The 20559-nt window shown below is 46.6% G+C and overlaps 1 protein-coding gene across 2 annotated transcripts in view; it reads left to right on the plus strand.

Annotated features, from left to right (window-relative positions):
- ADAMTSL3 (ADAMTS like 3) overlaps positions 1-20559 on the plus strand; it is a 349633-nt gene that overhangs the window by 34847 nt on the left and 294227 nt on the right. For both annotated transcript variants that reach the window (XM_029066196.2, XM_029066195.2), the window contains exon 3: positions 12358-12477. In XM_029066196.2, the coding sequence (XP_028922029.1) occupies positions 12358-12477 (120 nt within the window). The remainder of the gene's footprint in view (positions 1-12357; positions 12478-20559) is intronic.

Here is a 20559-nt window from a genome sequence, read left to right on the forward strand (position 1 = left end):
TTTGGAAGATGACTCCCCCAGCTACTTCAGGCTGGAGTGGTTTCACAGTGTAATGGAGTTGAATTTCCAACAGAGGAAAACTCTTCCTGGCTCATCCTGAATGGAAGATTACCATGAGCATATTGCTGCAGATTGCCTCCAGTAGTGCCTGTCCATCTCAGGGAGAAGCTCTGGAGTGTAGCTTTACGAGGGCAGGGAAATTTTTATCAGGGGCTGGGTTCCCTCTTGGGGACTTTAGAAATGGCCATCTTGGAAGAGAAAGCAGACGGGTTTGGCCCTCCCAAAGTCTGCCCAAGCACAGTTCCTGGAAAGGCTGTGGAAGCCACAGTGCTCTTTGGACAGAGGTCAGATAAGCCCTGGATGAAGACCTGCCCACAAGAGCCAGTCTGCAGAGGGAGTAGTAATCCAGGGCAGGATTCATTCTTCCATTCTCTCAGTGGCGTTTTTTTGGGTACTGATAATGGGGTTCGAGTGCATATGAGAGCAGACTGGTAGCAGTGCAGCACATTGTTAAGTGCACGTGACATCGTTCTGTGCACATCTCCTGGCTCCTCTAAAGCCTTCAGTGGTTGTCCATTTACCTCTGCACCAAGGCACCGAGGCCCTCAGTCAGCTCTCTCCCTTCCACTATCCTTGCTCCTCTCCCACTAAACCCCAGGTTGTATGCTTCATTTCTCTCAACCCAGCCTACTCTCTTGTATCTCATTATTGTTTCTCTCATCATCAACACCTTGCTAACTCCCTCCTGCCTGGAATCCCTCCCTCCTCAGAGCCGACGGACCACCACTCTCACCATCTTTAAAGCCTTTCTAAAATCACATCTCCTCCAAGAAATCTTCCCTGACTAGCTTTTCATCTCTCCACCCTATCCTTCCTCCCTTCTGGTCAGCCATGCATGTAAATCCATGCTCCCCATGCCCTTACTCACTCTCCACTCCCAATACATGTCCATATACTTATTCTCGGCTGCTTCCCATAACTGTAATTTATTTTAAGGTCTTTCTCCCCCACTAGACTACAAGTTTCTTGAGGGTAGAGATCATGCCAACTGAATGTATTGTACTTTTCTAAATGTATTGTACTTTTCCAAGCATTTAGTACAATGGTCTACTCCCAGTAAGCATTTAATCGATACCATGGATTGATTGGTTGGTACAGTTTTACATGCTGAATCCATTTATGGCCTAAGTGATTACAGCCTGGTGCCACCGCACTGCCAGTGGAATCTTTGCTGCTTATATCTGCCAGCTTTCATTCAGGATTTTGCCAAGCCATTTCAGCAGATGAGATGTCTTGCCCTGGGTCGGTCTTGGGTCAAAAACCTTTCCCAGTGGATAGCGTAGCCCCAACAGGAACTCCCCCACTTCTGGCTGCTATATCCACCACCACACACACACACTCACACAAACAGAAAATCCCCCTTCCCCTCCCACCCATACAGAGATCCAAACTTTGGGTGGGGTGCAACAAACCATCACCATAATCAATTCCTAGTGCTGGTTTTTGGTCCTCAGGTCATCTTCCTTTCTCAGGATCCTCTTGAGAGAAGCAGCATGACCTAGTGGATACAGCACGGGCCTGGAAGTCAGGAGGTCATGGGTTCTAATCCTGGCTCTACCACTTGTCTGCTGTGTGACCTTGGGCAAATCACTTCTCTTCTCTGTGCCTCAGTTTCCTCATCTGTAAAAAGAGGATTGAGACTGAAAGCCCTATGTAGGACAGGGACTATATCAAACCCAATTTGCTTGTATCTACCCCAATGCTTAGTACAGGGCCTGGCACATAGTAAGCACTTAACAAATATCATTATTACTATTGAGATAATTATAATTATAATATAATTATATTATATTTATAATTATAAATTATAATTATATTTATATTATAATTATATAATTGTATAATAATTATAATTATAATTATATTATATTATATAATTATACTTATAATTATAATTATTGAGCTGAGATCTGGTGCTTGGTGATCCATTGTTCTAAAGGCAAAATGAGGTCACTAATGGGAATGTGTTCTGGAAAACTGCTGGCCCATCCTGCTTGTGGAGAACAGAGGGGAACTTTTCTTTTTAATGCCTTTAAGTGCTTACTATGTGCCAGGCACTGTACTGAGACTTGGGGTAGATACAAGATAATGAGGATGGACACTGTCCATGTCCCACCTAGGGCTCACAGTCGTAATCCCCACTTTTCAGATGATGTTACCGAGGCACAGGGAAGTAGTGCGGCATAGTGGATAAAGAACAAGTCTGGGAGTCAGAGGACCTGGGTTCAAATCCCGGGTTCACCACTTGTCTGCTGTGTAACTTAGGGCAAGTCATTTTAACTTCTAAGTGTCTCAGTTACCTCATTTGTAAAGTGAGGATTAAGACTGTGAGTCCCACATAATAATAATAATAATGTTGGTATTAAGCACTTACTATGTGCAGGGCAGTGTTCTAAGCACTGGGGTAGATGCAGGGTCATCAGGTTGTCCCACGTGAGGCTCACAGTTAATCCCAATTTTACAGATGAGGTAACTGAGGCACAGAGAAGTGAAGTGACTTGCCCACAGTCACACAGCTGCCAAGTGGAATAATAATAATAATGTTGGTATTTGTTAAGCGCTTACTATGTGCAGAGCACTGTTCTAAGCACTGGGGTAAACACAGGGGAATCAGGTTGTCCCACATGGGGCTCACAGTCTTAATCCCCATTTTACAGATGAGGGAACTGAGGCCCAGAGAAGTGAAGTGACTTGCCCACAGTCACACAGCTGACAAGTGGCAGAGCTGGGATTCGAACTCATGAGCCCTGACTCCAAAGCCCGTGCTCTTTCCACTGCGCCACGCTGCTTCTCTGGAAGAGCGGGGATGTGAGACAGGGACTGTGTCCAACATGATTGTCTTATATCTATGGTACTTAATACAGTGTCTGGCACTTAACAAATACCATAAATGAAAAAATAAAGTGTCTTGCCCAAGGTCACACCACAGGCAAATGGTACAGCTAGGATTAGAACACAGGTCCTCTGACTCCCAGGTCTATGCTCTTTCCACTATGCCATGCTGCTGGTTCTTCTTTGGCAGCGGAGCTGGTGGACTGAAAGGAAGTATAATAATGTATATATATATAAAATGATGGCACTTGTTGAGTGCTTACTATGTGCCAAGCATTGTTCTAAACTCTAGATGAAAAGGCACTAGAATAAACTAATTTAGGGATGACATTTCCCAGGAGGCAAAAGCCTAACATTATGTAAAGGCATTCTGGGAATTAGTGGCCAGCAACCTGGTAGGAGGTGCTGTTCAAATACAGGAAAGGACACCCTTGGCTCTCTTTCTCTGGAACCATTTTCTACCTGCCTGGCTGAAAGAAGGAGCTCCTACCTTCTTTCTCCTATCTTCTTCTACCTGCAGAAGGAGCCCACCATTTCCTTGAGAGTGAGTACTGCCTCGCCCCACTTAACACCCTGAATTACTTCTATGAAAATAGAGCATTAGACAAAAGAGGATAAGCTACAAAAATTTCCATTAGGAAACAATATAAATGAAAGTGCTCCCATGATCCAAAAAAGTGACCAAAACAATAAAATAAATTAAAGTGCAATGATAAAAAACCAGCAGCAAATATGTTTACCTCATCAAATAGCAATTCAAATAAGCACCATTCATGAAAGTCTTTCATTAGAAGATTTTACAATACAGGTAAATATTTCATTTCCAAAGTGGGATCTTTCACATCGTATTCAGCAGTCCAGGTGCATCGTTCTAATATGTTTGAGATCTGTCATTATAATAATTGTGATACTTTTTCAGTGCTTATTAACCATAAGTGCTGGGGTAGATACAAGTTAATCAGGTTAGGCACAGTCCCTGTCCCATATGGGATTTACATCCCAAGAGGAAGGGAGAACAAACTTTGAATCCCCACTTTACAGATGGATAAACTGAGGCACTCAGCTATTATATGACTTTCCCAAGGTCACCCAAAGACAAGTGGCAGGGCTGGCATTAGGACCTAGATCCTTTGACTCCCAGGTCTATGCACTTTCCATTTTCTTCTTCTTATCATAGGCTAAATTGAAATGGGATTTAATAGTTCAAAGATTGAGGATAGGGTGGTAGACATTTTTGCCAAGAAAACTTAGATTGTTTTCTCCATGCAAGTGAGCAGTTTAAGCAATCCTGGTATTAAAATTTCATAGTACTGTTATTTATTTTATTGCCTGTCTCCTTCCCTAGACTGTAATTTCCTTATGGGCAGGGAATGTTGCTACCAGCTCTAACTGTACTTTTCTAACTACTTAGTATGGTGCTCTGCATACAATAAACACTCAGGAAATAATAAGGATTGCTTGATTCATATCATGAAAGAATCTTTGAAAGAAAAGTGCTCTGACAAGGATGGCTGTTCACCCTTTCGGAATCTGGTCTATCTACTTAAGACACTAAGTCAAATTTTAAGAGCTTGTGTGAAGCACACATATATGGGGTGGGATCTTTAGTTTGGATTTGGCTTTGGTTTTCCCTCTCCTTCCCTCTCCCTGTGCTTTCAAATTAACCTTTTTTTCCATACCCCAGCTTCAAGTATTTGGGAATTTCTAGAGGAACCGCAAACTTTTCTCTGGCCCCTCTCCCAATATCCCTGGCAGACCAATTAACTGCCCTGCAGCTCAAAGGATGGTAATCACACTCCCGGACATCTTCTAGGGCCTGGAGTCCAACAGAAATAGAAACGTGATACAAATTCCGAGGGCCATTAATGTTTCTTTTTAGGCATTCCCAGCAATGGGCAAATTTCATCTCGGAGAGCCAGCTGGGTCTGCATGCTTTGTCATGGGGTTTTGTATAACCTAACAAGCCAGGCAAGCCTTCCTGAGTGTATTTGGTGCCTTGGTGACTGACATTCGTATGCCCAGGGCTTAACTTGCCAAATTTGGGACTGGAACGGAATTTGCTCTTGGGCATATTAGCAGCAGCCAATGTCTTCTCCCCCGCCTCTTTCTGAAGCACCAGGCAGGACTCCTCAGGAGTTAGAGCTGGCCCAGCCCCTGATTGGCACTCGAGTTCCCCACTCTTCTTTCTAGGTCTGGTTCACCATCAGGTACTCCCAAAGTTTTTCCCGGGGCATTCAGACTATTGGGAAACTCTCCCTGTATGTGTGAAGGCTTGGGAGCCGTGAGCATCATGACTGATGTTACCCTGGGTGGATTGAGAGATTTCCAGCTCAACTCTTAGAAAAACAGTTGAATTTAAACTGAGACAGGGCTTGTGTTTACATGCTGGGCAGTAGTAAAGGTTTTGGTGATGTGTCTGTATTTGGGCATGCTTTTGTTTCTTGCAGGTTGAAAGTAGAATTGAAAATTCTGCTTATCAAAGCTTTAACCAACTTGAGAACTATGTAAAATGGGATAATGTTTCCATTTTCAGGAGAGCCGACGTTTGTAGACCCTTTCATTTCGGCAGGATGCCTTCCTGCTGCCTCTTCCTCCCCGACCCCTTCATCAATAAGTGGTATTTATTGAGTACTTACTGTACATAGACTACTGTAGTAGGCACTTGGGAGAGTACCATACAATAGAGGTTGTAGACCTGCTTCCCTGCTTCCAAGGAGCTTTACAGTCTACAGGGGAGCTTTTATTCTACAGGATTCTCACTCCCTCTGAAACCCTTACCCTCTCTGTAGTGGAAATAGCACAAGACTGGACATCAGGAGACCTGGCTTAGTCCCAGCTCTGCTACTTGACTGCTGTGTGACCTCAGGCAAGTCACTTAATCTTTCTGGGCTTCAGTTTCATCATCTGTGAAAGGGGAATAAGATCCCTGATCTCTTCATCTTAGACTGTGAGTCTGGTGTCCCTTCTGGCTGTCTTCAATCTATTCCAAGGCCTAGTGCAGTGTTTGGCACATAGTAGGGCTCAATGAAAATCAGTATAAATAATATTAATATTATTGCTATTAATCTTATTAAGTATAATGATAATGCTCTAGGTTAGCTTCTGGGGATTGTTGTGGACTTGACAAAGGAAACCAGTGCCATTGTGGATCAAATAAATTCACAACTTGTGGCATTTCTTTTTCTTGGAATGTCTCTTTGATGGTCAGAAAACATAGACTGTGACTATGAAGCTCATTCTGGAAGAATCAAGGATTCAAGAAGGAGATGATCTCTGGGCCAGCCCTCTGTCCTAATGTCATTGCCAATTCCAGTTCCCCACCTAGACCTGCCATCAGAACTGGTTGGCAGGCCGCTTGCCCAAGCTCTGGTTTTGAGACTAACCCTCACATTACAATCAGAAGAGCTTTGGATTGTTTCTACATAAATGCACAACAATTGCTCTCTAGTCACCAGTGATTAATTAAGTCCTTTAGGGCCCATTATATAAGCTTCTTTTTAGCCTTTGCAATAATCATTATTCCATAATTGTCACTTCGATTCATTTTTCAGTTTAATTAGCAATGAGGAGTCCAAGCAAGGAAAAGCCTTCAACCCACTCATTCATTCATTCAAACGTATTTATTAAGCGCTTACTGTCTGCAGAGCACTGTACTAGCTCTTGGGAAATTACAATACAACAATAAATGGTGACATTCCCTGCCTACAGTGAGGTCACACTCTGGGGTAGGGGAGTGAAGATATCAATACAAATCAATAAAATTACAGATATATACACAAATGCTGTGGGGTTGGCAGTGACAGGGAGGACAAAGGGAGCTAGTCACGGTGATGCTGAAGGGTGTGGGTGATGAGGAATAGTGGGGCTGAGTCTGAGAAGACCTCTTGGAGGAGACATGCCTTCAATAAGGCTTCCGAGGAGGGAGGGCATCCAGGCCAGAGGCAGGACATGGGCAAGGGATCAGTGGAGAGAGAGTTGAGAGTGAGGCTCAGTGAGACGGTTAGCATTAGAGGAATGAAGTGTGTGGGCTGGATTGTAATAGGAGAGTAGCAAGCTGAGGGAGGAGGGGACAATGTGTTTGAGTACTTGGAAGCCATTGGTGAGGAGTTTTTGTTTGCTATGGAAGTGGATGGGCAACCACTGGAGTTTTTTGAGGAGTGGGGAAACATGTCCTAACTGTTTTTGTAGAAAAATGATCTGGGTAGCAGAGTGAAGTATGGACTGGAATGGGGAGAGTCCCTATTAGACTATGAGCCCTATATAGGACAGGGACTGTGCCTGACCTGATTATCTCATATCTATCCCAGTGTTTGACAAATGCCAGAATGATCACACAGCTTCAGGCAAAATTCAAGTCCTGACAAGTGAGTTTTCCTTCTTGCAAAGTTCTTCAAGAACACAGTCCCCTCATTCTAGAACTGACTCTGCTGTAGATGATGATGCTGCAGGAAAGGGAGAATGGAAGTTAGTCTTGAAGAGCTGGCTCACAGTCTTCTACCCAGTGCCCTGCCCCTGAAACTTTACCATCTATCTTTTCTACAGTGAGCTGGTCGAGTGGCAGAGGAATCAGACATTAATTAGGAGTAAAGGACTCCCTCCTTGATTTTTTCCCTTCTGGTATTCAGACTCAGTGAGGATCCTTGGGAAAGATTCCCCCCAACCCCTGCATCCTCTAAACTAATTACAACCTCATAAGGTCATCCAGACAATCGCTATGCCTCCAACCTTCCCTGAACGACAGCTGTTTCCCAACTCCTCCCCTTCCCACTGTCAGTGGTTCTGGGCAAGCTTCCCAGAGAGGTCCCAAGAAGTAATGTCAAGCACTTCAGTTGTGCATGTCTTTTGGAGTGTAGGGACCAAAAGGACCCAGGTTTTGCCACTTGAATCAGCTCAAGGGTAAATGGTTCTCTCCTCTGAGTGGTCTTTGTATGTGAACAAAAACTTTCAGGCTCTCCCCACCTTCAAAGTTTTATTAAAAATATATCTGCAACAGGCCTTCCCCACTTCAGCCCTCATTTCCATTTCTCTCACTTTCGTAGCACCCTTGAACTAGGATTTGCACCCTTTACTTACCCCACCCTCAGGCCTAAAGCACTTATGTACATATCCATAATTGTATTTATTTATTTTTATTAATGTCTGCCTTCCCCTCTAGACTGTAATCTTGTTTTGGTCAGGGAATGTCTACCAACTCTGGTCTATTGTACTCTCCCAAGCACATAATAATAATAATAATATTTCTGAAGTGCTCACTATGTGTCAAGGACTGTTCTAAGCACTGGGGTAGATACAAGCTAATTAGCCTAGGCACAGTCCCTGTCCCACAAGGATTCCCAGTCTTAATCCCCATTTTACAGATAAGGTAACTGAGGCCCAGAGAACTCAAGTGACTTTCCCAAGCTCACACAGCAGACAGGTGGCAGAGTCAGGATTAGAACCCAGGTCCTCTGACTCCCAGGCCTGTGCTCTTTCCACTAGGGCATGCTGTTTTAGTAAGGTCAGCGAGGAGCTGGATGGAGGAGAGGACCTGGATAGAAGCACTGGTTACCACTTGGCCCAGGCTGATGAAAGACAGAACTGGGAGATGGGGACGTTGGTCACTTAGCTGTCTAACCTTGCTCCAAGAGGAGAAGAGTCTTTGAATTGCATGCAGGCCTGAGAAGAAGTGACTACTGGGGTTATAGGTTTCCCTTAGCTGAGGAACTCTGGCCTCTGCTCCTTTTTTATGGTATTTGTTTAGCCAAATAATGTACTAAGCACTGAGGTAGATACAAAGTTGGATATACAGTCTATATCCCACATGGGGCTCACATTCTTAATCCTCATTTTACAGATGAGATAACTCAGGCACAGAGAAGTGAAGTGACTTGCCCAGGGTCACACAACAGACAACTGATGGAGCTGGATTTAGACCCAGGTCCTTCTGACACCCGATCATGGCTGGAAGGTGTCATGATTGAATGTACTCAATTTGCAGTTGACTTCGATGGAGGAGCTCAGCTTGCTTGTCCTTAGATCTCCCCAGAATGAACCGCTACTCAGCAGCTCTTCCTGAGCCCTTAGTGGAAAATGGTTTACAATATTGACTCGCTGGCTGGCTGGCTGGCTGACTTGAAAACTTTACGTATCTTTGTGTCTACAGTTTGTCTAATTCTTGCTGATTTTCCCCAGAAGTATACCCCATCAGCCTGATTCCCTGCCCTGTCTTGCCTACTGTAGGGTGGGCTGGGCTGTTGTAGGGATGAGGGGTGCCGCAGCTCCAGAGATCCTTGGTCCCTACTCCCTGGCATGTGGGGACAGGTTAACATTTAGGCCATCCTCCCTAGAGACAAATAGACTGGCTCAGACACCTCAAAAGTCCTCAACAACGACTGCCCCTCCCGGACACCAAATTCTGCCCCTGAGCCAGGAAGTGGTACTCATCGCACTATTTGTTAATAATAATGTTGCTATTTGTTAAGCGCTTACTATGTGCCGAGCACTGTTCTAAGCGCTGGGGTAGACACAGGGGAATCAGGTTGTCCCACGTGGGGCTCACAGTCCTAATCCCCATTTTACAGATGAGGTAACTGAGGCACCGAGAAGTTAAGTGACTTGCCCAAAGTCACACGGCTGACAAGTGGCAGAGCTGGGATTCGAACCCATGACCTCTGACTCCAAAGCCCGTGCTCTTTCCACTGAGCCATGCTGCTTTGTTATGCACTTACTAGGTGCCGAACACTGGGAAAGTGGTGGGGTAGATACAGTCCCTGTCTCAGGGGGGGCTTTCAGTCCAAGAGGGAGGGAGAGAGAATACAGATGAGGAAACTAAGGCCCAGAGATGTGAAGTGACTTGCTCAAGGTCTCACACACAGTAGGCAAATGGCCAAGCTGTGGTTAGAACCCAGGTCATCTGTCTCTCAGGTCTGTGCTCTTTCCCCTAGGTCACACTGCTTAGCTCTGGGTCTCATGAGTGTGTCCCGATGAGCAGTCCCAAGGCACTAACTTGACATCTGTGAGATTTCCTCAGCCTGAAAAACATTGAAGCCAGTGAGATGATTGTTACTGGAGTGGAGGTGCTGGGAATTTTACTGACCTCTTCACCTTCCCCCCAAGTCCTCTTCTCCTAACTGTCCATCACTGTTGATCTCAGCACTATCCTTATTGTCCTATAAGTTGTCTACCAGGATGTCATTTCTAATGCCTCTTTTTTTCACCTTCCATACTTAAAGGCCTCTAAATCCTGCTGGTTTTTCCCCTGTCATGTTTGGTGGGTCTGCCTCTTCTTCACTAGCCTTTAAGCCATTCACTCTGACTCAAGCCCTCACCATCTCCTGAACAGATTACTGACTCTGGTCTTTCAGATTCCAGCCTCTTTCCCTTTGTCTACCCTACCAAGAACCATATAGATCATCTTCATAGAATGCTCTTCAGGAATCAGGAGGATGAAATGTCCACTTTGATCTTGGAGGTATTGAAGTTACGCAAAGAGAGTGGGGCCAAATCAGACAAAGGCTCGTTGGTTAGCCTTTGGCCACTGGGTGGCCAGCATTCAGCCCTGAGATGGAGAGTGACCAGGCTCCTTCCCGGGGAATGCTGGCCCCTAGCCTACCTGGGGAGAATGGCTTCAGGCCAGCCCTGCCAAGGGAGAAAGCAGGAGGTCAGTGGGCTTGGACTTCTCTTTTCTGGCTGTCTCTCCAGGACCAGTGTATGGCGATGTAGACAGGCCAGCTGAGAGCAGGAGGTGGGGCCGGCATCTGGTCACTTTCTCTATTTCCTAGCTTCTGAGCCTCTAGTCAGACAAGAGGATGAGGACTAGCCAGAATTCTAGCACCTGAATCGATGTGATGCTTTCCCAGACCTCCCTCGGCTACCCAGTTCCATAGCTGCTCTTTCCCCTGGACAGTTCCTGTTGACTGGCAGGCCGGCATGTCAAACTAAACACTCCTGAAACGTGTGTCGTCTTCTCCCCTAAACTGCCTCCTCCTCTTAGCTTCCCCATCTTCATCGAGAACACCACCATCCTCTTGTGACCGAAGGCTGCAACCTTGGGACTGTCCTCGGTTCCCACCTTCATTCGGCCCTCACATGTGACACCCAGTTGAATGCCAAAACCCACCACTTTTTTGTAAAAAACACTTCGGGGATCCATCCCTTCCTCTCCACCTCCATGACGATTACCTTGATTCAAACACCTGTCAGGTACTGATTAATGTATTGAATGAGTCCCTTTGCTGGCCTCCCTGCCTCCAGCTTCTCCGACCTTCAGGCCACACTCCTCACTGTTGCTTGTCCTCTCCTCAAAGCCCTCAACTGGGTTGTCCCTCTGCATCAGGTTAAAAAAACAACAACAACCTATCCCATTGGCTTTATGGCTTTAATAATAATAATTATAGTATTTGGGCACTGTACTGAGTGCTAAGGTGGATACCAGCAAATCAGATTGGACAAAGTCCCTGCCCCATGTGGGGCTCAAAGTCTCAATCCCCATTTTCCAGATGAAGTAACTGAGGCCCAGAGAAGTAAAGTTAACTTGTCCAAGGTCACACAGCAGACAAATGGCAGAGCTGGAATTAGAAGCCATTACCTTCTGACTCCCAGACGCATGCACTGTCCACTAAACCATGCTGCTTCTCAGTTCTCTTCCCTACCTGCTCCCCTGCTTGAACTTTTTGCTTCCCTGAATCCCACCATTTGACTTTTCCTTTCTCTCGTCTTGCCTCTCTCTGATCTCTTGCCCACGCTATTCTCAGGTCCTAGATCTCCCTGACCCCAACTCATTCTCTGACAGACCTCTTTCCTGTCCACCGTCAAAGCTCTCCTAAAACCCCACTTCCTCCTTGAAGCCTTCCCCAACTAGTAATCAATACCCAGGCTCTTATCAAGCTTCAAGCCCTCTCTTTCTCTTATGTGCTTATTTAGGTCAATCATCAGCTCTTGTGTATCTATGCATGTGTGATATTTCTATGCATGTCTCCCCCATTAATAATAATAATAATGATAATGACAGTAATAACTGTGGTATTTAAGTGCTTACTGTTTTCCAGGCATTGTACTAAGCACTGGGGAGGGTACAAGCAAAGAGGGTTGGACACAGACGCTGTTCCACAGGGGCTCGCAGTCTCAATCCCCATTTTACAGATGAGGGTACTAAGGCCCAAAGAAATAAAGTGATTTGCCCAAGAGTCACATAGCAGACAAGTGGCCCACTTAGGATTAGAAACCCTGACCTCCTGACTCCCAGGTCCGTGCTTTAACTATAATGCTGAGGGCAGGGGTTGTCAAGTGCCCCTTTTGCATTTCCCAGGCTCTTAGTTCAGTGAACTGGTGCACTCAGTAAATACTCCTACTTGAGCTGGACAAAAATTTGACCTGGGCATTCCTTCCACCTTATGCCTCTCTCCCGGAAGGGATGTGCCCCTGGCCCACCTGGCGGCCACCGTTCTCTGGAGCTGCCCTGTAACTCAGCTGTGTTTTCTCTTTCAGACAAATGCCGAGCAGCCCCAAGGAGCTTACTTCCTCCCGGAGTTTGCCCTTTCTCCCCAGGGAAGTTTTCTTGAAGACACAACAGGAGAGCAGTTCCTCACCTATCGTTTCGACGACCAGGTCAGTGGAAGCCCCAAACCTGTCGGGCCTTGGCTTAAATGACTCCCTTCTGGAAAATCCAACCAGTCTCCCAGTGTGTCCTCCGCTCCATCCCCCACTCTGGCCAGATGGAGAGGGGACCAGCCAGGGAACTCCAAGTTGTGGAATCGCTGATTCAGTGGATTGAAGGGCTCTCTCCTGCGCTCATAGTTCCGAAAGGTTTCGAGCCCCTTGGCCAACACTAAGATGTACATAGCTCCCATTTCTGAAGCATGTGGACTGTGGCAGGACTTTTAGGGTATAATGACTGTGTATTACGTAACCTTGGGCCTTTTCAACTCAATAGAATTTTAGTGGGGCTACAATTTATAGCCCTATTTAATCCAGAAATCAGTGACCCGGCTTGTTTTAATGTAAGGGAAACATTCAGAAAAGCGCAAATGGGATAAAGCCGGGTGTCTGGAAAATCCAGTCTTCTAACTAAAGAGTGGTAAATGCCTTCTCCAGAACTGTGGATCCATTACCCTCAATACGGAATGCCAGGGTAAAAGTCAAAAAAAGAAACATGAAAGCAAACCCCTTCCATCTTGGCAGAAGATCTGAAGAGGCCTCGGAAGTCTGGGGTAAACTGTGGAAATTTCCTCGGAACACAATGTGTTCCAGAAGTCGTGTGGCACACCATATGAAAACAATACGTGCTATGTTCATGTGTTCTGAAAATAAGGTTCTTTTATGGGAAAGGGGCAGGGCCAAGCTGCGATGGGAGGGATGAGTAATTAGTCCAGTGCTAGATGGAGGAGCAGAAAGGGAGAAGTTCTGGACTGTTAGAGCAGTCCAGTGGCTGTTCACCCCGTGACTCTTCTAGCCCTCCCACTCTGGCATCACAGGCTAAGAGGAATGAGAACCTTTGTATTTGCCCCTTGTAGACCTGGATCTGAGAAAGGTTTTTTTAATTATTATTTTGGATATTTTAATGGTATTTGTTAAGTGTGTACTCTGTGTGTCAAGTACTGTTTTAAATGCTAGGGTAGATAAAAGTTAATCAGCTTGGCTACAGTTCCTGTCCCACACAGGGTTCACAGTCAAGTAGGAGGGGGAACAGGAATTGAATCCCCATTTTGTGTTTGAGGAAACTCAGGCACAGGGTGGGCCCTCAGAAGGTGTTGCAGGACCCTCTAACCCTCCATCCCTAGCTTTTTTTCACAGAACTGGTTTGGCCACTGTGCACCTGTGGACCCCTCAGGAGGTCACAGTAATAATAATAATGGTATTTGTTAAGCACTTATTATATGCCAAGTACTGTTCTAAGCACTGGGGTAGATAAAAGGTAAGCAGGTTGTCCCACATGGGCTCACAGTCTTAGTCTCCATTTTACAGATGAGGTAACTGAGGCCCAGAGAAGTGAAATGGCTTGCCCAAGGTCACACAACAGACAAGTGGCAGAGTCGGGATTAGAACCTTCGTCCTTTGACGCCCAAGCCTATGGTCTTTCCACTAAGCCACTCTGCTCTTCAGTGATGGGAGCAATGGAAAGGAGAAGGCTGCTTGGAGTTACTGGACTTCAATTGCTTGGGGGACGGGAACCAGGACAGGCCTAGGTTCCCTGACTTTGGGGAGCAGAAGCCTAGTGGGTCTTGTCCTGCAGCCCCTGTCCTTCCCTGAGATTCCCCCACAGAGAGCAGGGTTGGAAGCCTCAGGGACTCCTCCTCCTCAGCCAGCACAGAATCCCGGTGGACTGGGGTTGCCATAGAGCAGGAATTCTGCTCTCTCTGGCCAGCTGAGCCCTACACGATAGGGCAGTTCCTGGGATATTAGAGAGGAAGGTGTTTTCCTTCAGGTGCAGACAGCGTTGAGAGAGAGAGAGAGAGAGAGTGTATGCGCATGCGCACTAGGCATGGGGCAGAGGTGGGTTTTTTCAATAGAAAGCAGCTGGTAGGACATCCTGGCCTCTTCCAGCTGGGTCTGGTGGCCAGATCTGGGAGTTCAGAGATCTGGATGCCAGTCCCAGTTCTGCCACCGACCTGCTGGGTGGCCTCAGGAAAGTCAATTAACCTCCCTGGGCCCCCAAATGCCTCCTCTGTAAAACGGGCTCCATAATCCCTGCTTCACAGGGGTTTGGGGAGAATGAAATGAGAGATACCTGATGCAAATGCATCTTGGAAGTTCAAGTGCTCTACAGAGTCAGGAGATTGTTGTTATTCAAAGTATTATTCTTGCTTAAGCGGGTGCATTTCTCAAAAAAGGAGGAATGGAAAAAAGGGGTGATGGAAGATGGGCTTGTCTGGATGTCCATTAGCATATTTTGTAAGACAGAACCTCTCTTGCCTGTGAGAGCAGGGAAACCTTCAATTCATCTTCAGCAAAAATCTGAGGATTCGATGTCCCCCAGATTAAGCATCTGGAAAAACAATAATGCATAGAACAGGAAAACACAGCTGCAAAGCCGAGTAGGTTTAACAAGATAGTAAAAAGCCCAGTATACACTGTGCAGTCAGTTGAAGGACTATCCGTTGAATAAAGCAGCTCTGGAAGCCAAATGAATAACTTCAGATATAATTTCCTGCCATGCCGGGCTTTAATTGGCTCTCTCTGATACCTTGGGAGGGCCTCTGTGGATGGTCAGTCGCAGCGGGACTGTAAATCGCTCCTGAAAAATGACTGTCAGTGTTCCCAAGCTAAGGATCCACCCCTCGTTCGCAGAAAGGTCCTGAGTTATGGGTCCTGGGTGCCTGGCAAGGAGCGGGTGATTTAGGGTTATTAGTTTGCTTCCTTTGTACGGTCCCGACTACTCCTAGGAATGGAGAATTTGTCACGCCACTGACACCCAGAGATTCATGGGTTCCATCTGCTCAAAGCAGGTAGACTGCTCAGTCCTCTTCGTTCCCATTTTCCATTTCTAGTTGTTTGAAGAACTGCTTTAGACATCGGGTTTCAAATTTGTGTTTTGGTTCGCAAAGCCTGGGCTGCCTTTTAAGAGAAAATAAGCTTTAAATGGAAACATATTCACACTTTTCTTTCCTTTTCCCAGAATCCCTTCCACTGCACCAGTGTAGAGTGGGAACAATTGGGGCAGTGGTGGATTAGCTGAATCAGATGTCTTGAATTTTGAGCAGTCTCTAGAAGTGCACTCCTCACCTGGGTTTAGGCACCATCAAGCCTGTGTTTTCGGGTTGGCTTTTTGGAGGGGACAGGGTCCTGGATGGCCTAGTCTAAGTTCTGGATTCAGTTTTTCCTTGCTGCTGCTGCTAATGAGCCAGGGGACCTCAGAGCCAGCCACTCAACCTGTTTGAATCCCATCTCCCCATCTGTGAAATCAGAAGAGAAGCAGTATGGCCTGGTGGAAAGAGCATGGGACTGGGAGTCACAAGACCTGAGTTCTAATTCCGGCTCTGCCAGTTGCTTGTTGTGTGACCTTGGGCATGTCGCTTCACAGCTCTGTTCCTAAGTTTCCTCAGCTATGAAATGAAGATTCAATACCTGTTCTCCCTCCTACTTAGACCATGAGCCCCATGTAGTACAGGGACTGCATCTGACCTGATGTGCTTGTATCTATCCCAGTGCTCAGTACAGTTCTTGACATATAGTGCTGAACAAAGGCCATAATGATGATGATGATGATGATGATGATGGGACTCTCCCCAGGCCTCCTCCTCCTCCTCTTTCTCTGTCATTCTCTAGACTAGCTTTTGATGAAGAAATGCCTAGGCAGTGGTTGGAGCTCAAGGGAGAAAGGATGGACTATCAGTATATTTAAATTAGAGTTTTTAGGTGGTCCATTCCCGAGCAGGAGGGCAGCCATCACTCAGTCGCTCCAAGTGTCCTAGTGGTGTATTTGGAGTCAGTAGTCTGGGTGGACAAGGGGTGCTGTCTCCAGGATGACATCTCTCAGGATTCACATTCCAAAGTTACAAAACCCAAGGATGAACTTACACAGCGAGATTGCTTCCTGTTCTCAGATTCAAATCCCCCCTTTTCCCAAGTTCTCCATTTTACAGATGAGGTGAATGAGGCCCAGAGAAGTGAAGTGACTTGCCCAGGATCACATAGCAGACACGTAGCAGACCCAAGATTAGAACCCATGACCTTCTGACTCCCAGGCCCATGCTCTATCCACTAAGTCACGCTGCTTCTCAGCTGACTGACAGACTAACTCATCCACAGGAGCAAAGGAACTGGGATGGTGAGGTTATCCAGGGCTGAAGCTTAGTGGTATGAGATCAGCAAAGGGATATGGGAGTGAGTGAGTTGAGTTCAGTAGAGAGGGTGGTATTGAGGGCATCAGTTTAGTCAACAAGGGAAGGTAGTTTGGGTATGGAGGCTAAATGGGGCATGATGACTTGAGAAAATTGGATCGATCAAAAGATTGGAGGTCTCTATGTGGGAACAGGACATATGCAGGGTGGAGGTGTGCAGGAGAGAAGGCAGGTGAGAAGGTTGTGATTGGACAGAGGGATTTCAGAATTGGTGAGGATAAAGACTTTACAGTGACTAGAGATCCCGGCTAGACTACTGTGTCAGCCTTCTCTCTGATCTCCCTTCCTCCTCTCTCACCCCACTCCAGTCTATTCTTCACTCCGCTGCCCGGCTCATCTTCTCTCTTTCTACTGCCCCCCCGCATGTCCGCTCCTCTGCCGCCCACCTCCTCACTGTCCCTCGGTCTCGCCTATCCCGCCATCGACCCCTGGGCCACGTCCTCCCGCGGTCCTGGAATGCCCTCCCTCCTCACCTCCAACAATCTAATTCTCTTCCCCTCTTCAAATCCCTACTTAAAACTTACCTCCTCCAAGAGGCCTTCCCAGACTGAGCTCCCCACTTTTTCCCTCTGCTCCCTCTACCCCTCCCTTCACCTCTCTGCAGTTAAACCCTCTTCTCCCCCTTTCCCTCTCCTCCTCCCCCTCTCCCGAACCACCCCTCAGCACTGTACTCATCCGCTCAACTGTATATATTTTCATCACCCTATTTATTTTATTTTGTTTATTTTGTTTAATGAGATGTAGATTACCCTGATTCTATTTATTTGCCATTGTTTTTATGAGATGTTCTTCCCCTTGACTCTATTTATTGCCATTGTTCTTGTCTGCCTGTCTCCCCCGATTAGACTGTAAGCCCATCAAAGGGCAGGGTCTGTCTCTATCTGTTGCTGACTTGTACATTCCAAGTTCTTAGTATAGTGCTCTGCACATAGTAAGTGCTCAATAAATGCTATTGAATGAATGAATGAATGAGATTCGAAGTATGTGCAAGTTGGTGAGTGGTTGATGTGGGGTAGAGCAGGATGTCAGTGGAATTAAGAAGTAATAGAAAGCGGGCAGTAGAAGTGTCATTAGGACCCTCCAAAAGGATATTGAATTCCCCAAGGATCAATGTAGGGGTGGAGAAATAGAGAAGGAATGCGAAAAAGGATATGGAAATGATTAAAAAAGTTGGAGGTGGGGCTTGTGAGGCGGTACATGACCTTGACTAGTATCTGGAGTGGCTGGTATAGGTAGATTTTATGGACTTTGAAGGAAGGGAAAGAGAGGGTTGGAATGCTGTGAAAGTGACACTGGGTACTGAGAAGGAAGCCAACTTCTCCCCCTTTCACAGTGAATCTGGAAGAGTGGGAGGAGATGAGGGCCCCTCTAGAAAGCGCATTAGGGACAGTATCATCTGGGGAGGCTCAGGTTTCAGTGATGGTGGAGAGGAGCAGTGATTGGGTCCCGAACAGGTCAGTGATGAAGGGAAGCTTCCCCATAATGGAGCCCGAGTTCCATAGGTTGCAAATGCCTGAGTCTGTGAGTGGGGAGAGGGATGGGGGCGATTGGGACACTGCAAGGGGTGGGTTCATGTTGGCTGTGAGGGAGTTGATGGGGTGTAGTGCAGGGGAAGGGGGATGAGGGAGTGTGTGGGATTGGATAACAGGGATGGGGTGGGGGAAGAGGTTGGGGGTTGTGCAAGAGGAGGAGGGGGATGAGGGTCCTGCTGGGAGGGGAGGACTGGGATGGTCAGAGTGGAAGGAAGGGGTTGAGGGCACTTAGTGAAGTCAGAGAAGTTTAAGGGTTATAGGTGATGTAGTCAACAGCAATAACTGCCTCATCTCTGATTAAATTGTTGAATTGAATGAGTGTCCTGGACAGTGTTAAGGTGAATATTCAGGGGTGAACAGAAGGCTAGGTTGCTGTAAAGGCAGGCAGCTCTTGATATGTAAAAAACCCGTTTACTGTGTCCAGGGTATCAGACAGCCCTATCCGTTCTGTGTTCTCTACTATGGTTTCAGGCCAGGCTGCAGGAGAGGGCCATGAAGGAAAGGCTCTATGGCAGCAGTTCAGGAGCAAAATCTATATGATTCAGGTGTTGTCATTGTGGGGAGGGAATGTGTCTGTTTATTGTTCTATTGTACTCTCCCTAGAAATTAGTTCAGTGCTTTGCACACAGTAAGCGCTCAATATATAGAAATGAATGAATGAATGTTCAGTTTCCTGGGCCGGCCATAGCATCTCGTTAGGAGAGCTCAGTGTCCTCGGGCAACTCTGTCCTGGGTGATGTTCGAAGGTCTGGGCCGGCTGAGGAAGCTTGGCAGAGAGAGAGATCTCAGTGTTCTCAGGCAGCTCTCTGCCCCGCCAATGTTCGAGGGTCCAGGCCAGCTGAGGCAGCTCAGCAGGGATAGGGAGATCTTGCGGGCATTTCTCTGTTTTGGGTGATTTCCCAGTCCTGGGCTCTTTCCACTAGGCCACATTGCCAGGAATGTTTTTCTCTTGACGTGGGCCGAAGTTGTCCCTGATGATCCCCATTTTGTTTGTTTTTGGCCATTCTTTCCCTGTCCTGGATGTTTCCATTTCTAATCCTTTCCTCCAAACCTCTGGCCTGTGGTTTCACTGTGGCACTTAGAGGGACTCAGCTGAAGGGGTGTTCTAGTCTATGAATATGTAAAGATTTGGAGAATGTGGGAGACTCACGTATATGGGAATTTGCGTGGAGGAAGGCGTTAAAGAGATATTTGTGGGGTACAGGGAGAGGGAAACAGGCATAGTTCAATACAATCACTCTCTAATGAAGATATATCCAAACCCTAGCTATTGATCCATATATTCAACATGATGAAATTTCAGTTCAACAAACTTCAGCGGGCCCTCTGTTGACATTAATGGTGATAGGCTGCACATGTCCGTGGGGGTGAATGTGAGGATTGAGGAGGCAAGCAGCGGGTTTGAGTTTAGCGTTAGAGTGGGGATGAAAGGAAAAGGGATGAAAGAGGCAGAATGGGTAGAAAAGAAGGAAAAGGCTGTTGAGAGAGTTTATCATGGAACCTCACCTTATGGATGCAATTTTTCTAATAACAATGATGATGATAATAATAACAGTGGTATTTGTTAAGCCCTCACTATGTGCCAGGCACTGTCTTAAGTGCTGGGGTAGATGCCAGATAATCAGGTCAGACCCAATCACTGTCCCACAGGGGCTCACAGTTCAAGTGTGGGGGAGGATGGGTACAGATGTACAGAACTGAATGGTTTACAGATGAAGAAATTGAAACTCGGAAAGTGAAGCGATGTGCCCAAGGTCATCTGGTAGACAAGGGCTAGAGCTGGGAATAGAGTCAGGGCCTCCCACTCCCAGGCTCATGCTCTTTTCACCAGACAAAGCTGGGTCAGATCTGATCTGCAGCATTCCATAAAACGCTTAGCATATAGTGAGTCCTTAATAGACAGCAAAATTATGAGAACTGAACTCATGATCTTGAGGGCCCAGGACCTCCACCAACAATCCTCAATGCCACCCAGCCCCTACAAGGAGAAACCACCCCCCTCCTGTCACTCTCTCTCATCTGATGTGCGTTTCCACTAGGTAAACTCTGCCCCACTTCCTCACCTGATTCCTGTCCCCTCTTCAGGCTCCAACCTCAGACTGGAGCCATAATAGTAATTATGGCATTTGTTAAGCGTTCAATATGTGCCAGCCACTCTTCTAAGCACAGGGGTGGTTACAAACAAATCAGGTTGGACACAGTCCCTGTCCCAGATGAGGCTCATAGTCTCAATCCCTATTCTACAGATGAGGTAACTGAGGCACAGGGAAGTAAAGTGACTTGCCCAAGGTCACACAGCCAACAGGTGGTGGAAGCGG

Source organism: Ornithorhynchus anatinus, chromosome 5 (genome assembly GCF_004115215.2).
Source record: "Ornithorhynchus anatinus isolate Pmale09 chromosome 5, mOrnAna1.pri.v4, whole genome shotgun sequence".
Lineage (NCBI taxonomy): Eukaryota > Metazoa > Chordata > Mammalia > Monotremata > Ornithorhynchidae > Ornithorhynchus > Ornithorhynchus anatinus.